The 22,510-nt window shown below is 32.4% G+C and overlaps 1 protein-coding gene and 1 pseudogene across 1 annotated transcript; both read right to left on the bottom strand.

Moving 5' to 3' along the window:
- Positions 1–7,011: 7,011 nt before the first annotated feature.
- On the bottom strand, positions 7,012–8,195 carry LOC143529534 (E3 ubiquitin-protein ligase Os04g0590900-like; annotated as a pseudogene).
- Positions 8,196–12,980: 4,785 nt separating this feature from the next.
- On the bottom strand, positions 12,981–17,070 carry LOC143529533 (RNA-binding protein CP33, chloroplastic-like). The gene is made up of 4 exons (XM_077025307.1): positions 16,679–17,070; positions 15,709–15,804; positions 14,141–14,422; positions 12,981–13,282 (listed from the first exon to the last, which is right to left on the bottom strand). The coding sequence occupies exons 1-4, from the start codon at positions 17,021–17,023 to the stop codon at positions 13,175–13,177; spliced, it is 831 nt and encodes a 276-aa protein (XP_076881422.1). The 5' UTR covers positions 17,024–17,070; the 3' UTR covers positions 12,981–13,174.
- Between the last annotated feature and the right edge of the window lie 5,440 nt (positions 17,071–22,510).

Here is a 22,510-nt window from a genome sequence, read left to right as displayed (position 1 = left end):
GTCCTCTCTTATCTCCTTTATAAATATTATAAAAATCATTTTTTCAAACCTTAAATATAAGACTTTAGTATTAAAAACTAAAAAAGTTAGTGATCATATTCCAAATATCTCACTTATTAGGCAGTGACTTACCTACATATTAGAAATACGGTATGGAAGACCCATGGATTTTTCTTATTGATGTATATATACAAAATGCGATTTATTAAGACTGCATGTCTCAATGAAAATTTTGCATCGCCCCAAGAATAAGTTAATTTGAATAATTCAAGCTTATTTTAAACAACTAATTTGGACCATTCGAACTTATCTTACCTTATCAGGGCATCCACAACAACAAATTCATATAAACCGACACATCAGATTCCAAACTTTTCTTAAAAGCCTCAATTTTCTTCCACAACAACAAATCTCCGCAAACCTTATTAAAAAATATTAAACATGTATGTATATGTATATATAGTATGTGTGTGTATAAGAAGTGAGGACTGTGCAAGTTTGAAGCATGTTTGTAGTCATGGACTTTACTTCATGAACTTGGCACCACAATGGTGAATTATTTCCACATCAAGTTTGCTTCCTTGCCACATCACCCAAACCTTGGGAGGTGTGGCATGTTGTAGATGCTCTTAGTTGACTGCTATTAGTTAAAAGTTTGTAAATTAGATTATTTGATTTATTAATTGATTATATTTGATTGAATGCTTCATTTATTTGAATGTTACTATGTGTTAGCTTACAAGTTACAAAGTGAAACTTCATGGTAGGTTATATTAGATTATTAAAACTTGTTTGTTTTTTATGGCTCAAACTAGACGGGAAATTTTAAATTTTAGCGATAAACAATCGCCCCAAAAATTTCTGCCTCAATGAAAAATCTTCAATCAGGCACTAAATCTAGGTAATGCCCACCTCTCACATACAAAACGTTTACTAATGAATATTACAATGGTAACACCCACATTTTTTTTTGCACTCTTGCTCTTGCTTTCAATTTTGATGTTTTTATTTTTTCTTCACTCCATGATATATATGTTTAGATTATTGATTAAAAATCACTTGAACAAAAGGAAATTGTCTAGTTTTCTTTCAAGAGGTTAAATCAAAATGTGGAATGAAGAGTTGTTGAAATAGTTTAGTGGAAACAAAAGTTAGGACCTAATGGTCGATGCCACGGTCGAACCGTGCACCGAGTAAGAACAAAGGTTATTTGGATATAAATTGTTACGTTATGGAATCTTGTCATTATGTCAATTTTTTGTGTGTTAAAAATAATTTTAAAGGCCAAGAATAAGTTAGTTATAAGCTGTAGACAACAGAATTAAGAACTCGGCAAAAGAAAAGGAGTTTTCTAGAGACACCCCCTGTACGTCTCGTATAGGACTATACATGGCGTATAAGGTCCCGTATACCCCCCATATAACCCCTCGTATGGGCGTATAGAGGGGTGTCTGGGTGTCTCTAGTAGGACCCAAAGAAAATCTATTGAAACTATATATGCTTTCTTTTCTGAAAATAAAATATGTAATTACAAGAATTGAGAAATCTAATAATATTTATAAATTTGTGTATAAAAAATAGGTTAAAAAATTTGGTGTAAAGTGAGATGGATGCATGAAAAGCTTAGGGACAGACACTTTTAACATGTTTCTGCATCACTACTAATCTATCCAGCATAGCACTTTTAACAAAGCTCAGCTTTCTGTAGTATTTTATTATTATAAACTTGTTTGGATATCATATGGTAGTTACTAGGTACTTAGGTAGTACTCTTCAAACGATTCGAGATTATGATAAGGTAAGCTCGCTCGTGTGACTAATTGACTCGATCATTTGTCGCTAGTGAAATGGAATGCATGTCTTCATAATGGTTATTTACTATTAGACTAAGGGGTGTGGGGGCTTTAGTGGGAGCTCCAGCAGAGCCAAGAACCAATAATATTATGACGTGTGGCAGAGAGAGAAACTGGATAAGGGGGGTGTTGGAGCCCCTGGTGTGGAGGGGCTCTAGCGAAATTTTTTTTTATTTTTTTTATAAATATATTCAAACAACATATTATTAAAAAAACACATAAAATATTAAAAAAAACACATTAATATCTAAAATTCAAATTACAAAAAAAAAACATACTAAAAATTAAACAAACAATAATACTTAATAATAACACTAATCTAATACAAGATCATCGGGTCGCCTCGCCCACAAATGTTCAACCAACTCATGTCGAAGATTCCCGTGTGTCTCACGGCTCTTGATATTTGCTATGTTATGAAGTCTTTGTTGATCACTGATTGTGGACGGTTGTGACGGAATGTCACCTTGGTAGTTTTGCAGATAGCTTTGCCCTCGTCTTCTAACGTCATGTTGTGTAGGATCAATTTCCAGCCATTTTTTAAAAAAAAAGTTGAGAAGATGAATTGATTTTGGGTGAAGGTTTGAAGTTTTGGTATAAAAATGGGTGAAATGGAGTATAGTTATATAGAATATATTTTTTTTTTTGTTTTTTTCGGCTGGTCAAAATCCCCAACGGTTGAAAAACCCTCAAAAGTTGTGCCCTCCTCTCTCTCTTCTCCCGCTACCATGCTCACCGCCCCCTCTAGTGCCCCTCTAGCGCCCTTGGTGGTGTGGTACTAGCGCCTGGGGGCGCGAGCGGAGGGGCTCTAGCGCCCCCTCTAGCGCCCCACACCCCTCAGTCTTATCATATAATAAATATTTGCATTTTCAAGGATCAGGGTACTCGGGTCGAGAAGTCGACCTTGAACAATATAACCCTGAGCAGTGTAGGTTTGCAAGTGAGATTCTCTGACATTCAAAAAAGATATTAACAATAAACTAGAACTGGTGTTAATGCTCATTAAGTATAGCGATGGAAAAGACCCCGGCGGGAATTGTCTAGATTAGGCCATTAGGGAACTCAATGAATGTACTGAATTTCTAAAGTATTTGGTAATAAGTGTGGATGAAGACAAATGGATCTAGGCAGGTAATTACATCGGTTGCTTTTCAGTTCATGACTCCATTAGACCATGTGTAATGAATGTAGTCTTTATATAGGCGTTTTGCGTCATGTGACGCCACATCACTACAGTGACTTTTTGGCTAAAGGGGTGTGGTGAATGAAACCCTTCAGACCATTACATCATTATTATTTTATTACCATTTTTTATATAAAAAAACAAATAAAAAGCCCACCAATCACCTTCCATTTCTCCCCCCTCCCTCCAAAGCGTCCCGGGGGACGGTGTTCCTGGCGCTTTTGGGGGCGCCATGGGGGTGGGAAGCGTCCACTACACATGGTCTTATGACTTCTTTAGAACAATATTTTATTACTGATAATTGATCCATTTTTATGCGAAACAAGTTACTTCGACCAAACGTGAACGTCATCGGTTGGTGACTTGAACTGGATAGAATACCTGCATTGGTAGCTTTTTCAAGAAGAAAATTCCTTTGATCTGAATTACTTGTGTAATATGTGGAGAAATGCAAAACATATCATGGTGGTATATAGTGCCTGGCAATTCATTAGCAGTTGGTGTAACGTTCCTTATATCTTTGCCATTACAATACAAAATATTTTGATCCAACACGACCGCATTCTTAGCAAATTGAGACATGTGGTTCAAGCAGTTTGTTTACTCACGTAAGCAAGGAATTACATCATTTTCAATAACACACCCATTTCAATTGTCATGATCATCGAGGAGATCAAGTCGCACGGGTTTTATAGGTGAAGAATAGATCATAAAGTATTTCGTTGGATTGGTCCCGTTTGTGTAATTTTGATTTAGATAGCACCTAGTAATCTAGTATTGTCAATATTTGTCTTATTAATTCCAGGTGATGTACTTGATCTCTCTAGTTAGCTACTTGCTATAAGCCCTTTGTTTTAATAAAAGTGTCGTCATTATAAAAAAAAACACAAAATTTCAAAAGCTTGATGCCATAGTGGGATGATATGATGGTGTGGCCGGCTGCAATAGATATACTACGTTTGTGTGCAGTATGTCTTAAATCAAAAAGATTCAACATCTATATTCAAAAAGTTATTTATCTAATAGAGTAATAGGTAATGAAAATATATATATATATATATATATATATATATATATATATATTTTAAAACGGAGCCAATATTCACAAGTTGGTTTGAGAATTCGAAAACAAGCCGAGTTCAAGCTGACCTTAGCTGATCAACTTAGTTTGGAACCGTTTGGATCACCTTCTACTTTTTCATAAATGGAACCGGTTTAATGAAAAGGGATTGTAAATTAATCTGTAGAAAAAATCAAGGCGAAGTTACAATCCTGTAACACAAAATAATGAAATATATTAGTGTAAAAACTCAACATAAAATCTACTTTTGCTTTTTAAATAGCTAATTTATTTTTTCATCGTATTTTATTCTCATGTCTCAAGTGAGACAAGAACTCATAATTATTTAATTGAAGGTCATACATCTTTATCAATAGATCAAACTAATGGTTGTATGAGATTTTCACGTGAAATAATATAAACAAAATAAAGTATTTATTATCACAATATCTACAAAAAAAAAAACACTTGGATCCGCTACTACCACCTTTTCATTTTCTCTTTGCATACCTATCTATAAACATATGTTCACTTGCCAATATTATTTTCTACACCATGTCAATTTCTACACTTTGTACAATTGTACAAACATCTTTTGAGCAGCTAGCAATACGAACTAGTTGCTTTAGATCTTGACATGATTCGGCAACGAGGCGAGCTAGTATCCTTATTTCGGTAGCAATTTCGAAAGCTCCCCTCCGAACTTGTTAGTCTCACTTAATTGATACAAGTTCTTTTAAATGTCAGTTTATTGTATGATTTGCTTAACTTCAGTTGCAGCCTGGTCCAATGGGCTCCTTATAAAACAAAGGCTATAGGCCTTAAAATTTTGAATCTCAAATATTATAATTAATTTTTTATATCTTTTCAGTTTGTTATCAAATTAGCTTGCTCATCTATTTAGTGTCCAGCGGTACTAAATATATCTGATATGAAAGAAAGCTGGTTATAAAGGTTATATATAATTCGTGTCGGGTTGAACCCACGTGTAAACCCCTAAAGGTATCCATGTCTCGAAAATGAGTTAAAAGATGAGGAGCAGCGTGAGAGCGACACATCAGCAAAAACTGGTAGCCTTTTATTGGAAGTTATTATAAATATAGATAAAGAGGATCACGTCGATATGTTGAATCCCATCTGCCTTTGACTCTCCTCCGGTTCTTCGCTATGATGATGTTTTATTTGTTAAGTGTTAACCTTGTTTACTCATAAACTTAATATCTAGTTCTTCACTATGATTATGTTTTATTTGTTAAAATCTTATCATGTTTCATATTTTTTTTTTTGTAAAAACGCTTGTTTTTATCCCGTTAGTTTAAAGTTTATGATGTTGAAATGTGTCTTTATTTCCAAAGAATGATACATTTAAAGAACTTTACTTAACCGTAATAAAACATTACTTCTAAACTTACAAGTACGTCAATACTCTGATAATCAACAAAATCATGCAAATTATGGCTTGTGCTGGATAAATGGTTTTCAACATGCTATAGTAGAAAACGACTAAAAAAATGATTTTATTGTAAAACAAAATATTACATTTAGAGATTTAAACCTTTTATTGGCACAAAATATCTACTTACATTTCAAATGACAAATACTTAAATGAGAATACAAAATCGACCATTTCAATAAGTTATACTGATATATTACATAATTTATAACTCTTATAAAAAAATAAAGTGATAATAGCCAATAAACATTTAATCGGTATCTTCAATAAAAATGTTTTTCGTATTGGTATTCCCAAGTCAAGACTTATAGGAGGTCACCCATCCGAGCATGCTTAATTGTAAAGTTCTTTTATCATTCACTAGCAATAAACCCAAAACACATTGGTGATTTAAGAGGTGGACATTTACTTATGAACAAATAATTTCTTATGTTCACGGCCGATTTGGGATTCGCCTGGGGTATAACAAATGTGAAAATTTCCGTCTAGTAAGTAATAAAAGTCCAACGTGATGTGCGCATTATTTAAAATTAATCAAGAAGCTTTGTTTTTGGGCCGTTTATAAACTAGGGTTAAACAAAGACAATCAAATAAGGGACCCGGTAAAAATTTACATAACCAATTATTCAGTTTCAGGCTTTAAAAATTATTGATGGTTCGGTATTGGTCAGAAATTCCATATTGACCTATACAACCAAACCAATGTGTCAAGTTTTGGTTATTAACCAAAAAGCGAACCGGAAATAGTTTACACAAACCACCATATAAACAAAACCGACCAGTTTCCTAAAACCAAAATTTCAGTTTTGATTTGGTAAAAGCCCAAAATCAACCCATACACATTTATCTTCAAATGCGACCTTGGACCAAAATTGACTATATTTGATATAGCTTAACTTAATGTATCATTTGGTCCAAGGTTGCATCTTTAGTGAAATACAAAACAAACTTAGAATATATGAAATGCATTTTTAGTTAATACTCAATGATATATTAAGTTAAGCTATATTTGATAGTGAAATACAAAACAAAATTAGAATATATGATTATTTTGAATAACAATATTAACATGTAAATTAGAAATGGAATGAATATGGTAACCGGTAAGAACAAAAGTGTTGTAACTTCTGGGCTCTGGCTATTTAGGTCCGGCCCATCAATTCATTAAAAGGGTGAAATTTTGAAATTATTTTTTATTCTTTGCTTTTGGGCTCATAGACCAACTAAATACAAGTATCCGTATCAGCCCATTCTATCATCATGTTTCTTCTAGTTATTTTATTATATGATCAATTTAGCAATTTTATATAATTTAATTGTGATGAATGAAATAAGAAGCAAATAGAACAGAAACAGAAAATGCCAAGGTCTATAATTTTTAAAAATAAATTAAAAAAAAAAAAACATAACAAGAAATTGTATTTCTTGAATAGAACAAAAAAAACAAGAAATTTGAGGGAATATCACTCATAACTTGAAACACAAGAGATTAGCAATATAACAAAAGTGTTCCTTCAAGTTTTGAAATATTTCAATCAAGGGAAAAAAAACTTCTATGGTCTTCCCTTTCCATCCTCTATCAAACAAGTATCTCACACTAGAAAATGATATTTTCAACCTAACAAGGCTAACATCAATTTGTTTTAACCTTTAAGCATGTGTTATCTCCAATGAAAACTCTTTTGGAAGATCCAACATTGTTTTGATGACCCAACATCATCCCTAATTTTCAGTACTTCCGATTCTACATCATCATGTTGATTAGTAAACAAAATATCAGCTATGGATACTCGGTTCTGGCACAAATTACTCATAGATATAGATCTTCTGACCTCTCTTTCATCTTCCTCTTCTCTAATATCAATTATTTCATCTTGTCTTCCCAAGTCACTAGGAACCCTCCTTGACACAACCATGTTGGGTCGATGTGGTGGTGGTGGTGGTGGTGGTGGCGGCGGCGGCGGAGGTGGGGGAGGTGGAGGTAGCATATGTAACATGTCATTGTCACAACCTACATTGGCTCTGCACAATGGACAATTTGAATTATTTTTAAGCCAAGTATCAATGCAATAAACATGAAAGGCATGACTACATTTTGGCAAAACTCTAAGCTTCTCATCTTCATGAAATTCTCCTAAACAAACCGGACAATCCGTACCCGAAATCAGGCTACCACCTTTTTGGTACTTGCAAACCATAATCGAATCAATTGTAACCTCATCCAAACCCTTACCTTGAACATGCCAAGGCCCGAGATAAAAAGGTTCATCATCGATGTTTAAATCATCATCATCCATTTCCAAATCCGGGGTTTCTTGATTCTGAACCCTTCTGTGTCTAAAAGATTCAGACGATTCATTATTCACGCTACACAATCTAGATATTATAACATAGTAACTAACCAAAAGGCACACGCTCCCTAAGACACCAATGAACGTGATCACAAGAGGCGAGAGCACAGTCCCACCTGAATCGCCATCTGAAAACCCTGCAGGTGGTGGAGGAGATGCTAGAGCGGCAAAGTTACACCATTGGGGACAATATAAGCTACAGATATTTTGAGAACAATCTTGATTGTTAATACTAGGGACCCATGTTGTTGGACTATCCAAAGAACCCATATTTGACAAACTTTGAATCAACAAATACTTGTTTACAAGTAAACACTAATTAAGAGAATACCATGCAAACAAAGAACTTCATGATACTTTGAACTCCTTTAACTATGGAGAAACAAGGCATAACATAAGTGATCAAAATCTTGATCATAAGTTAGATTGGAGTCTCACTTCTGCCATTTAAAAACAAAAGAAAAGAGAGAAGAAAAAGATTGAAATATCAATGAAGACATGCTTGGTTGGAAAGTAGATTAAAGCAAATAAACATGTGCTTTTGATGTGGGGATATATGGAGGTGATTTTTCCCTTCAAGTTAATTCTCTTTTACTTTTCTTATAGTTCTTCTTTTTGTCTTAAATTTTATAATCTTGATACAAAATAAATGTCTATATGTTGATTAAAGTTGGTGTTTTTGTGAGACATGTTGGTGGGGTATCTATCAAAGCAACTTGTTACTTTCACTTGTTAAATAGAACTTTGTTACAGAAAATGTGATTAGGGGATATATGTTATAAATAATTTAATGAATGATAAGTACTTGTTAATTAGAAAATATATATATATACGATTAGAATAACCTAAAGGCCTTCATTCCGAATTTCGTATGTATTTTAGTTTATCTGACATGATTAAAATAACTAATATGATCTAAAAAGTTATTCTTTTTTTTCTATGGCAAATTTAACGCTCTAACTCTAGTTCACATATTCTTTGATAACTATCTAACTATAACCCGTAAAGACAAACCATTATCCAACACCTTGGTAATGACAACATATGATTTGAAAAGTTGTATAGGATGTGTTCCAAGAACACTAACGGTTAATGCCCCTTAAGGGTATTTTTCGTCACATCATCATCACGTTTTTAGCCAAAAATTTGTGTAGTTGATATTGCTCATTCAATCAATACAATTCCAAGTCGCATATGACTTTATTGTAGAAACACTCATGCCCCTAATCCCCTGTAATGTACAAAGGGTGGTTTAGGTGCTTTATCGTCCCTGTAATTTCTTAATAATGCTTCATTATGAATGATCTATGATAAGGTAATAAAGTAATAGAACCATATCAACTAAGCTTCTTGACTCTAATTTGGAAAAATAAATATAGTTAGCAACAAAATAAAAATTACATTACCAAAAATAGAAGTGAAGAAAGGTTAGTCTAATACAGTACCATTTGCAAGAATAAAATCTCTTAACAATATACATTAACAAAAAAGAGAAGTAACAAAAGAAAATAATCTTAAAATGATATGAGACAGCAAAATTAACAAATTGTCTCATTTATATTAAACTGTATCAAACAAATAATAATAATAAATCATACTTTTACTGATATTAGCCTTCATGCAACTTTTTGGCTGATGGGCATTTTATAATACAAATTAATATTTTTTTTAATATTAGACATCATATATTAAGGTTATAAATGTAATAAATTTTATTTTAAAGAGCTAATTAATAACAAATTTGACATAAAATGTTATCATTGTCTTCTATTTTGATGGAATCACTATCTTACATATTATTAACTGAATTTAAAACCGTCCAACTAATCTTATAAGAACCTGAACCTATATATATTCTCCTTTTGAAGATTTGAAACTATTTTATTGAATCCGATACCGTTTGACAAATGTATATATGGTTGGATAAGAAAAAGAAACACACACATTTTTAATATAAAAAAGAATAAATCTTTCATTTATAAGAAGAAATAAGATTTTCTAGGCTTTATAATTAATAGAATTACAAATGAGATAAAAACATCAATTGCGTTTTCAAAGGTTGTGGATTCAACCCTGTGGTTTTTCTGCTAATTAAGTTTGAAAAGAACTTATTAACTTGTCAGTTTTTCAAAAAGTCACTTTGAAATGTAAGGATTTGAGGCTTTTTGAAAACAGTTTTTTAACCATTTCAAAATGTTAAAATTAGAGTCAGTTTTGTGTTTTTCCAAAACCTTTTTAACTTATTAACTTTTTAAAAATCAATAAGTTGTTTTCAAACTCAAATATCTCAGACATGCTCTAAGATGAAATTTACGAGTAATTTAGAGAGTGTCTGAGCATCGAATTCCAGTTAAACAAAAAAAGTCATAATATTCCCTTATAATAATGACTTTGTATAATCATAAACCCCAACCCAAATGGTCGGCGTGAGACAATCAAAGACTTCAATTTTAAAATACAGAGGTCGTAGGGGAGATGATCAAATGGGAAAGTGATCTGTCAATGATCCAAAGAACGTTAAAAAAAGTTATATAGTTGACTCTTATAGCTTACAGTATTTTGTTTTGGGGTTGAACTTATTTTCAAATTGAATCATTATATTGAAGGGTTAGGCTAAATGTACCCCTCCTAGTTGCTTGTCATACCCCCCCTGGAAAAACCAACTTTAATATTTCCCCTTGAAATTATATAATTACCAAATTAGCACAAAAACAAGGATTTCATATTTTTTTACAAGTTGCGTTTTTTTTTATGAATTCGAGTTTAGGGTTTAGGTTTTTGGGTTTAGGGTTTAGGTTTCGGGTTTAGGGTTCGGGTTTAGGGTTTAGGGTCCGGGTTTAGGGTTTAGGTTTTCAGGTTTCGAGTTTAGGGTTTAGGGTTCGGGTTTAGGGTTTTAGGTTTTTGAGTTTCGGGTTTATTTTGTAAAAGATAAAGAGGTAAAATAAGGATATTATAAATATATATACTATTAAAATTAAAAAATATATATTATAAATATTTACAATATTAATACTAAAAAAATAAATTAATAGTAATACTTGATAGTTTTTAATTTGATATATGTAGTGAAGATTATTAAGTGAAAAATATGTTGAATTGGACTAATATGTATATAAACAATATTAAAGGGTAATAGTAATTTATCTAATATGTTAAGGGGGGTGTATATTAATAAAAATGATGTAAAGGGAGGTATGTTTAACAGCACCCTATATTAAATCATAATGGAGGATGAGAATATAAGTGTGGCATAATTATGAGATGCTAATATTTACTATGAGAGAAGATTATATAATTTAAGCAAATAGATCTATGTAATGATGCTATTGTGTGGTTCCAGCATATCGTGTGATAATAAGCATATATTCTCAATTTAAAATTATGATATCTTTATTTATACAAACAAATACATGCACTTAATCATCTTGTATAGAGGTATCATTTATTTTTAAGAAAACATCACAAAATAATAATCAACTCTTAAAATTGTTTCAATTAGGTCAATTTTAAATCATTTAATTGGAACATTTTAAAATATGAGTGTCATTTATAAAGTTGATTAGTGTTCTGCATATTGCATGTTTATTTTAGCCATCATTTTAACCCCCAACAAATCTTTTAAACGAGAAAGAACAAAAGTCTTAATTAAACAAAAATAAACATGTGTAATTAGAAGTGTTTTTTTACGTGTACAAATCAAAAATTAAAAAATATGTTAGGTGCTCGTTCAATGTCAAAGGAAACACGGTGTCAAAAAAGGTTAAAGAAAATATTCGGTGGAAGTTGACTTGGTCAACAGAATCGATATTTGAGTGAATTACAAATTTTTTAACAGCAAATTATAATAAATCAATTAATATATGAATTGGTTTCAATTTTCGATTTCTATCCAACCTTGTCTTTGTATTCCCGAGTTTAATTAACAAGAGGAAAAGAAAAAGAAAGAGAACTGAGAAGACAAAAGCAACAAATGAATGAAAAAATATATGATTAACAAGATAAAGATTTTATGTGCTTACGGTCTTTTTTTCTCTAAAATAACCTTTAATTAGAAAAAAATACTTTTTCATTTTCTCTCGGTTTGTTTCTAAAAAAAACTGTAGAACACAAATGTTTCAGATCTTGTTTTAAGTCCTTTCATTTTCATCGCTAAATTAGACTCACGAACACAGCTAACTTCACTTATGCAATGTAATTTTTACATTGCTAATTATAAATCATTTTCTATAGTAGTTAATTTTATTTATTAAGCTATTAGTTGTATGTATAAACTTACAATTATATATTATGCCGATTTATATGTGTTAAATAAATACGTATAAAAAAATATATAAACTGTGTTAAATCAAGTATATGGTCGAGCCTTGCAAACCGTATACCATTTTCTTCTATAATTTTTGTCTCAGATCTATAAACTCAAAAATCTAGAAATCAAAATATAAAAATCCTTTAAAGTTCAACCTTCTATACTCTTCTTTCAAAAGAGCATTACAGAAACTTTTCTTAAGTTGCTTTTAATTTATTAAGTCATGTACTTTGTTAGGCCTTAAATCATAAACTATTATAATGTTTACATTATAATATGGGATATTGGTTTTTAATACTCTTAATTTTCCCTCATGGGTAGATAACATTCCCAATTTTCGATTTGCCACCCACCACTCCCAATTTTTAATACTCCTAACTTATAATATGGGATATATGTTTAACGTGTTCTTATCAGATACGCTCACATGAATAACTGCTCATTCCTCGGTCTCTTTCTCTTCAACCTCAAAATCACCTAAAAGCATCCTATTATCGGATGCTCCGAAAGCATCCACAATAGGAGGGCTAAAAACATAGACCACGTCAGCTCTACCCACCGTGTCCTAATATTACCCCTTCCCAAACCGAAAGCACCTAAAAAATCTCCAAAAACGCACCCTCTTTATCCTACTTACCCTCTCACATAACCCATGTTTAACAATAACGTTTATCCTCTCTATCCTTCACGTCCGCTAAAAAACACCCCGAACTACTCTATTATGGACGCATAACAGGATTTCATCGTTATTGTAATTTTTAGGAACTTTAAATTGTTTTACAATAAACCTTTCAACAAATCCACAACCACCAAAAATCATAACTAATTCTTTTTAAACTTTGATTCCATATGATTAATCACACATAAGCCCAACATAATCTACACATTTGAAAAAAAATGGCATCCCTAATACATAACATAACAAAACCTCTATTGCTTCTTTCACTAGTTACACTCGACCATTTCAACTACAATTCGCCATGTTCTTCAGAAGCGGTTTTGATTTCCTCATTCGGTCCGGAAGTCTCACTAGGCTTTTCACTAATTTTTAAAATAATTGACCTCCCTAGCAATTCCTACAGAAAGAAGCATTCCATTATGAACAAGTTTCCTTTTAGATAAACTATGGTTTTCGTCCATGTGGTTTATATAAATATGCAATTTAAGTCTAATAGTTTCAAATTTGCGATGTTCGTCCATGTGGTTTCATTTCACCTACAATTAAACCCGAATTTATTAACCCCGTTAAGTCTGGTTGTTAAACTCATCAGCCTAACCTTCACGTGAGGGGCAGTTTTGTACTTTTTTCCCAAATACACCCCAGCCCCTCACGTGAGGGGGGCTTGTGAATTATGACTGGGATTTATTTGGGGAGAAAAAGGACGAAAATGCCCCTCACGTGAGGGGCATGCTAATGGCTTTAACGACTAGACTTAACGAGGTTAATGAATTCGGGTTTAATTGCAATTGAAATGAAAGCACAAGAACGAAAATCGCAAATTTGAAACTAGTGGACTAAAACCGCAGATTTGGATGAACCACATGACGAAAACCGCAGTTCACTTTTTCTTTTATTAATAATTAATAACAATGTCTGAAACTCATGTATTACACGGGTTAAATATATCCAACATGTTGTAAACCAGCATATTCTATGAAGACTTCCTTTGGTGAAATAAAAAACAATGAAAATTTAAGAATTATAAAGTTATATACTACAATATAATATAATTAAATCTTCGGATTATTCAGTAAGTTTTAACAAAATATTAAAAATAAATTGTAGATATTTTAATATCTAAAATCATTATCATTCAATAGAAGAGAGAGGTAGAAAATAAAAATCGAGACTTCACCAGAAGTCAACACGTGGCAACCCAGATTACGTATTTATTATGATTAAAGAAAAGAAATTATTAAAATCAAATGGTTACCTTCCCATTCAAGGTCAATACCGCAGATTCGGCTTCTTGTTTTGAACCAAACGAGACAAACCCGTATCCAGCCGAGCTTCCTGACGGGCTAAAAACAACTCTGGTGGAAACAGGATTGAAATCTACAAAGAATTGTTTAAGATTTGAAGCTCTAACTTTCCATGCGAGATTTGACACGAACAACTTATGGCAGGTCTCGCTCGAGTGTGGACCGGGAGATCGAGGTGTAGGTTTCTTGAATGTCTTTGCATATTCAATCTTGATAATCCTACCCAAAAGCTCCTGGAAGACATGTAATACAAAAGTTTACTAATATTCTAGTTTGACTTTGGAAGTCAAAATCAAGATTTCCACATAACTCAATTCTGGTTGATGTAAACTCAATTCAATATTACTATCTACACTTGATTCTTGATAATCACACACACACACACACACACATATATATATATATTAAAAAAAGTACAAAAACCAAATTTTTTTATTTTTCATTCCGGTTTCATATATCAAAATTTCTAAACGAGCCGAGCTCGATTTCTAAATGAGCTCGACTCGATTTCTAAATGAGCCGAGCTCAAGCCAGGGTCAGCTCGGCTCGTGGCTCGGTCTTGGCTTGACTCGTTGGCTCGTTTAGATAAAACCCTAAATTTTAATATCTATATATAATAATAGCATACCAAGAAACAAATAAATAAAAATTATACATATATTATGTCACTCGATACCTAAAACCTTATAAAAGGATAACTAAAATAAAACATATAAATATATAAATTCTCTAGTTTATAAATTTTATATAATATGTATGTTAAAATTATAATTTTTGTGTTTTATAAATCAAAATTTGTAAAATAAAAAAAAATTAAAGGAGCCCGGCTCGACGAGCTTGAGCTTTAAACGAGCCGAGCTCGAGCTCGATTTTTCAGCTCGATAAAGAATACGATCCAGCTCGATTAAGTTCGAGCTCGAGTTCGAGCGCACTCTGGCTCGACTCGGCTCGGCTCGTTTACAGCCCTAGGACCGATATCATTACATTTGACAGGCATGTAAAAGAACCGAGCGTTCATGAACTCTTTGGCAAGAAGTTTTTTTTTTTTTTGTCTTTTAATAAACAAACGAGCTTGAACAAAAAAATTTGTTCACTTAATTACACGAACACATGTGTCCTCGCTCATTAATTCCGTTCATATATGTCTGTCTATGTTCATTCGTCTTCATATATGTCTGTCTATGTTTATTCGTCTTTGTTCATCCGTTTAACCCTTTTAAATATGTAATTTTATAGTTTTTAAAAGATAACTAAATATGTTGTAAATTGTTTTTGTTTGTTTAATTATGTTCATTTAAATTTGACTGTTTATGTTCTCTTACATTCTTGAACTGTTCGTTTAGGTTATAAACGAACGAACATGAACATGAACGACCACAAACATGCCCATTTTCTTAATGAACCGACATTAACAAAAAATAGTTTGATTGTATGTTCGTATTCGTTCGGTTCATTTACAGGCCTACGTTTAATCAACTTTAAAAACTCCGTAAAAAATACAACGAAAAACTAAACTTACATGGGAATCAAATTTCTTGATTGCAGCTTGAGCTTCATCTCCAGAAGACATTGTAACAAATGCAAATCCTCTCTTCCCATCCTCTCTCTTTATTATCTATAACCATAAAAAACAAAAATTCATAATAATTCAACCAATTATTAAACACTAAATTACATGTTCTTAATGTGAATAAGCATGGCAATGAGTCGGGTTTGGAACAGGTTTAGGTATCGGGTTACGGGTATATGTCAAAACAGTAATTACAATAAAATAAAGAAAGAAAATCATGTCGGGTATATATATTTAGAACAAAAACAGTATAGATAGTTAGATACTAAAAATAAATAAATAAATAAATAAAACATTTCTCGTATATAATCAAGTAAACGGGTATGTTATCAGGTAATCAGGTTCGGTATACGGGTATAATAATGGTGTGCGTTGTGCGGTTCAGTACGTGTTTCGGCTAAAACCAAACCGAAAACCAAAACTTTGGTTTTTGGAATTTTGAAACCGCTCGGTTTCAGTTTTCGGTTCCGATTCGGTTTTTTCGATCTTTGCCATTTGAGCTTGAAAATTTTAAACGGGTTGGCCGAAAATAAAGAATTTATGTGTAAATAATTTTTTTAATTGTTAATTATTAGACTATTTATTATACACTTGGCCAAAACTTTTTGAGTTACTTATTTACTTAAAATGAAAAATAAAAATATAAAAATCTAGAAATTCTTTTCGGTTGGCTTTTTTCGGTTTTTATTACACATGCAAAACCAAGACCGAACTGCTAGTTTGGTTTTTAAAAAAACTAAAACCAAATCGTCGGTTTTTGTTTCAGTTCGGTTTTATCGGTTTGTATATTTAGGTTTTTTCAGTTTTTATCGGTTTTTTCGGTTTCCTGCGCACCCTGTGAAAATTTAAAAAAACCCGACCCCACTTTCAATCGGGTTCGTGTTTCATTACCATCCCTGTATATAAATTAAACATAAACCTCAACATCTGCTACACTTCCACATTCACCAAAGAACTCTTTAACATCAACAGCAGTGAAAGACCATGGAAGATTAAGAACAAACAGCTTCCTTTTATTATCTTCTTTCTGGGTTTGCTTCAATATTTTAACTTCTTCTTCATCGTCTTCTACTGCTACTGAAACAATATCTTGTTGTGCTGCTAATATTGGAATTTGAATTGGGTGTTTGGATAATATGATTTTGGGGGTTAAAATTGGAATTTTGAGTGAAAGATTTGATTTTGTGTGGAAGTGTAATTTGGGGTTTGATGAAGATGAGATGATGTGGAAGTGTGAGATGTTTAGTGGTTCAAGTGTAGCCATGTTTGTTTGTTTATCTTGTTTGAAAGCTTAGGATAATAAAGGATACTGTTAAACAAGTTGTGTTGTGTACTTGTGTTGTGTTGGATTTGATGTGTTGGGTTGATTGTGACCCAGTTGTCTAAAATGGGCTTTTGAGCTATATGGAAGTGAAAAAAAAAAAAAGAATCCGGTTATTTTTATATCCAGGTTTTCAGTATCCAAACCTATCCGTATGGCACGGATAGTGTATGCATTTCAGTACCAAAACTCATATATGGAACCAATTCCGATTTGTACTCGGTAATACCCAAAAACCGGAGTCTGTTCCATATTCGAAACTAGGTTTTTTCAATACCCGAAATTGGGTTTTTCAAATACCCGATATATAAATGAAATTACCCGAAAAATACCGCAAAAAGTGCAGCCCCTTAAAAAATCCAATCTATACCCGAAGAAACCCAAAAATATGTTTTTTTAAATAACCGGAAATAGGGTTTTAAAATACACGGTTCTATACCCAACCCGAATCTGGTACATAGGGTATGGTTTTTAGAGACAATGCCCGAAACCGGGTATAACCAATACCCGATTTTCCAATACGCAGTCATACCCGAACCCGATTCCATACCCGGAATCATGTATTAGAAAAACCTGATTTGTGCACCTCTATTTTGAAGTGCACAAACCGGTTCGGGTTGATATAGGTTCTGCTTTGTAAAATAAAAAGTCAAAGCTGGTTTATAATCAATTTCTATATAAGTATCCTGACCAGTTATAATTGGGTTTTGGTCGGCTTCGGTTTGGTTCTTATAATACTAGTTTGGGTCTTAGGTTTGGTTCAGTTTTTCCGGTTTCAATGTGCACCTCTACATCTTCGTCGTGACCTTAAATAACGGGTATCATTTAGGGTGACAACAGGACCCAAAATACGATATGTTAATAATTAGGTTTTGGGTTGATGTATCTAGCCCATTTAGAAAATGGTCATGTTCAGATTAACATGTTTAATTAGAAGAGTCATCTCCAGGTTAACATGTTTAACCAATTTAGTTAAACAAGTTAACTTACTAACTTGTTTATGACTCGTTTAACTTACTTTTAACAGCTCACTGCTCACCAACCCCTACTAAATAAACAAGTTGAAGAATCTAATTACATCATCGCTTAGGCAAGTTGGGCCCCAAGCCCTTCTACATGTATAATTAATACTTTAATAGTAATACTAATAGACAACATGAATATTCTATGGTTTTTATAAAAATATACCATAAACTTAATTAAACTATTGATTCAATATTTCACAGGGTCAGAAACGGTACTAACGTAATTTACTCCGAACAAAATATGAACTATAAGTGTATAACAATAATTCATTTAAAACACGTGATGATAATTTATTTGCAGACGCTGTACTAAGTTACAACGTTATATGTTTAGAACAATACATTACACTAATGTAGGTATGATATCCATAGATGAGGCGGTCTTGAATTGTCGCAACATAAAATGGATGAACACCTAAACTAGTAAATTGAGGCTCACAAGGAAGAGATGTCAATCAACATAGTTTCATTGTTGTATGTTCTAAGGCAACAATGTGTTACCCGTCTTTATGCCAGAATAAACAACATTGTGGTGCTTCCTACACCACCAACTAATAAGATTTTCACAAGATAAGCATGGTATCTTGTAGTAAATCTCCTATCACAAGGGTAAACAACTCAATTATTATCAGTATGGACAAAAGAAAAAAAACAATTATCAGTATGGACAAAAGAAAAAAAACATCTGATAGTTGAATCTACAAACTATAAGTAGATATGCCACGTAAATTAGATTGGCGACAATACATTGATCACCAAAGGGGCACAATGTCGTGGAAAGATGAAGCGGTGCTGGATGAGGGATGGATCAATATTGTCAATAACAATGGTCTGTCCCTCTAGGTACAAGACTCACTCCCTAATCAGGGAAGACATCTCGAGCCAAATGCTAAAACGCACATATTGTTTGAAAATTGTAGCATTCCAAAAATCATTTTTATGAAAATTTGTTTTACATGATACTTAAATTGACTTAAAATCCTACATGTTCTTTGCCACATGATACTTTGCTGGCATGTTGCTTGCCATATTCAGTTTTTCCGTCTTTCATCGTGATTTTACTCACATAAACGCTTTGGTTAAGACGTCTATCAAATTTGTCCGGCTTATCCGGAAAATACCCCTATAGGTAAAACATTTTATTAACAAGGTTACAAAACATATATAGTTTGTATTAGTATATTTTAATTTATTATTAAAAAATATTTTTTTAAGATAGTTGAATTCGATTTTAGAATATGCTATAACACTCTATATGATTGACCTCTGGTGAGTTTATTATTATATATAATAATTTGAAACTTTGGTGCCGCAAAGTCATTGGATCACTTTACGGTACCTTATTGGTGGTATTTGTTTTTTAAATTTTATTTCAAATTCGTAACGCACGTAACAAAAATTGATCGAAAACCTATTTTGTTAATGTTTTATTTTAGTTATGGTAATCGTAACAAACATGACGGAAACCGACTAGATTCGCATAAATTCGCCGTGTTTCGTTTTAGTTTTAGTACCATAGCAAATGTATCGAGAACCAACTGAATGCTAAGTTTTTTCAGTTCCGGTGTCGTAACAAACGTGACGGAAACCGACCGAATTCGCATAGACTGACAGCTTCAACGCCTGGGATCGATAACGGCTGGGTCCTACCAACAATCGAGTATCGACCGACTCCACCCCATTGGTCCACCTCAAGATTTTATTTTGTTTTTGTATAGTTCAGTTTAATAACACACGTAACCGAAACCAACTGTATCCGTATCGAATTACCGTCTCAACGCTTGAGACTGACAATACTTGAGTTTTACCACAACCCGAATTTTATCGACCTGTTGCACCGGGTAAAATACTAGTTAACAATAAAAGAAAAAAAGAAGAAAAAAACTATATGAGTTGGATAGATGTAGACTTTTTTCTTAATTTATGTAGCATCAATGTCGTATCCTTAGCACACATATTTTTAGTTAGAAAGAGCGATTATTTTTTTATAACTTTAATCACACACATTTTATATATTCCATTAATGGACATTATGTCATATAACTTTAATAGTTCCAAAAACTATTGTTAAAACTTCTCATATTAAAAATAAGGTTTCAGTATATGTCAAGAACATATATCTTGTGAATATAACTTTGTGTCCCGTGACTGAGACATATCGGCTATGATTAACCGGTTACCAATAACAATCTATACGTCGAATCTCCATGTCAAACTCGAAAAAAATCATATTAGAGTAAAAGTACTAGATGAGTTGTATGTTTACATACCATACTAAAAATGATTATTTTTATTGTTGTCTAGTTGATAAATACAAAAACGGTTTATACTTTATACCTTTGAGGCTTTGATGTTACCTTCTCATGTTCTATTCTTGAGCATGATTGTGATATACAACACTTACAACTAGATGGTTCCAAATTACTTCCTATGACTCGTTGCCATATCATTAACTAGATGTGACAACATCCATCTAGTCAGACCCCACAACCTTCACTTGTCCATTATTATTAAGTTTATTCCATGTTGAAAGGAAGAGAACGACCACCGAAGTATAACAATGAAACTCGAACCCAATTAAAAGCTCGAAACTTGAAACATTGGAATCAGTAATATCAAACGGGTTTGAATTACGTTGGAAAATTTCATGGGTTTCGGATGGGCATGAGATTTGTAATATGCCCAGTTACTTAACCTGATTAACCAATAACCAGCCCTGCTTATCCTATTATATACCAAGTAGCCCAATATATACCATACCTTATAAATTATTATTTATTTTTTGTTTTTTGTGAAATTGTATTATTTATTTATTCAGGTAGAATTTGATGTATTATATGAAACTTGGACCATTACTTATTCGTTAAGGTCTCATGTTCGAAACATGATTCAATGGGGTTTTCTCACAGTCGTGGGTTTTCTCTTTGATGGTGTTCTTGGGTGAGTCAGTACTGAAGCGTCAAAATCAGTATGGACGACTGACATCTCGTCTCAGAAAGCCTCATTCAAGTATTGGTGGTGGATCCAAACGCTATTAAAAAAACTTATTAGTCAAAACTTGTTTATAACAATAACAATGATTTGTTATAATTGATTAGTTAATGACAACATGACAATCATTTTTTATAATCAATTAATAGTTACTTACCCGATAAAATTAACCTAGCTATAAATTGTCAAACCCGATAGATACCTGGTGAGTTTTCGATCAGGTATACTAAAATTCAAGGGTTTGCTTGATACACTACACACTCAATGTGTTCCGAATAAACTTTACTAACTGGGTATAAGTTTAAAAATACCTACACTCGTCTCATACCTGACACATTTCCATCCTAGATCGAAGTGAATGATTCACCCATCACCACAATTGCTGATTACATCAAACAAAGACACGTCACTTTCTCTCAACCAATCACAACCCGACACCTCCTACCCCACTTCATCCCTACACCGATGTTAGCCTTTTTATTTTCTTCCCACCATTCCCATCATATGGCCCACCCTCTTTAAACACACTTGTACTCATGCATCACTATTAGTACATTCATTTAATTTATTCTTTAGCCCTTTGAAACTAACACATAACTGATAACTGTCACTAGAAGGTCCAGGCTCCAAAAGACATGATTTGGTCTTTAATCAGAACTTTCTATGAACTTATTAACATAAAGTTTATTTTATAAATAAACGAACAATAATAAACACGAATATATATCGCGTTTGTTCAATATATGTTGAACATTCTAGCGTTCATTTATTTAATGGTTTTCTTTATGCCCGCATATTCATTAAAGGTTTTTTTTTGATAAATTTTAGTTTTTATTTTCATTTTTTACCCTTTACATATTTAAACAAGAAAATACAAATCCTTAAATATTAATGACATTAGTTTATGTCCGTTTACATAATTAGAACGAACTTGAACAATTTACTTTCCTCAACAAAAAATACTAGCACAAAATTCTGTGTTGTTGTATGTTCGTGAACCAACCTTTTGTCTAATAAAATCTAAATAAACGATCGTTTTACATAAATAATGCCAATGTCTCTCTCGGGTCGATTTCATTTCCAACCCTACCTACACATAATGCACAATAAAAGTTGTACATATTGCAATGGAAACCAATCAAACCAAACAATCATGTAATAATTTACAAACACAAGTGCACAAGTACAATTTATTGTCAAACAAAAAACATAATTACATTCTCCACAAATATAACCAAAGTAATCCACATTTTTGGAAGATTTATTTCTTTATTCTCCTACATCTAAAACCACTAAAAAAGAAAGAAAAAAAAGCTTACCCTCTACACATTTTCCACATTGTCTTATTTTGTATATATTTTATTTCCACTTTGACCCTTCTATTTCATGACTATTACTATCAAGTGCAAACTTT

This window comes from Bidens hawaiensis, unplaced genomic scaffold, assembly GCF_021521415.1.
Source record: "Bidens hawaiensis isolate Kalapana, Puna unplaced genomic scaffold, B.hawaiensis_p1.1 tig00008566_1, whole genome shotgun sequence".
NCBI lineage: Eukaryota > Viridiplantae > Streptophyta > Magnoliopsida > Asterales > Asteraceae > Bidens > Bidens hawaiensis.
This window is presented reverse-complemented; position numbering and strand designations above follow the sequence as displayed.

Bases quoted from the DNA above. Each gene is read 5' to 3' on its own strand.
- LOC143529533 (XM_077025307.1), bottom strand. From the start codon at position 17,023: ATGGCTACACTTGAACCACTAAACATCTCACACTTCCACATCATCTCA. The intron at 15,805-16,678 runs GTTTATGTTTAA...TTATGGTTATAG, and splicing joins GAAGTGTAGCAGATGTTGAG to ATAATAAAGAGAGAGGATGG. The intron at 14,423-15,708 runs GTAAGTTTAGTT...CATGTCTTCCAG, and splicing joins TCAAGAAATTTGATTCCCAT to GAGCTTTTGGGTAGGATTAT.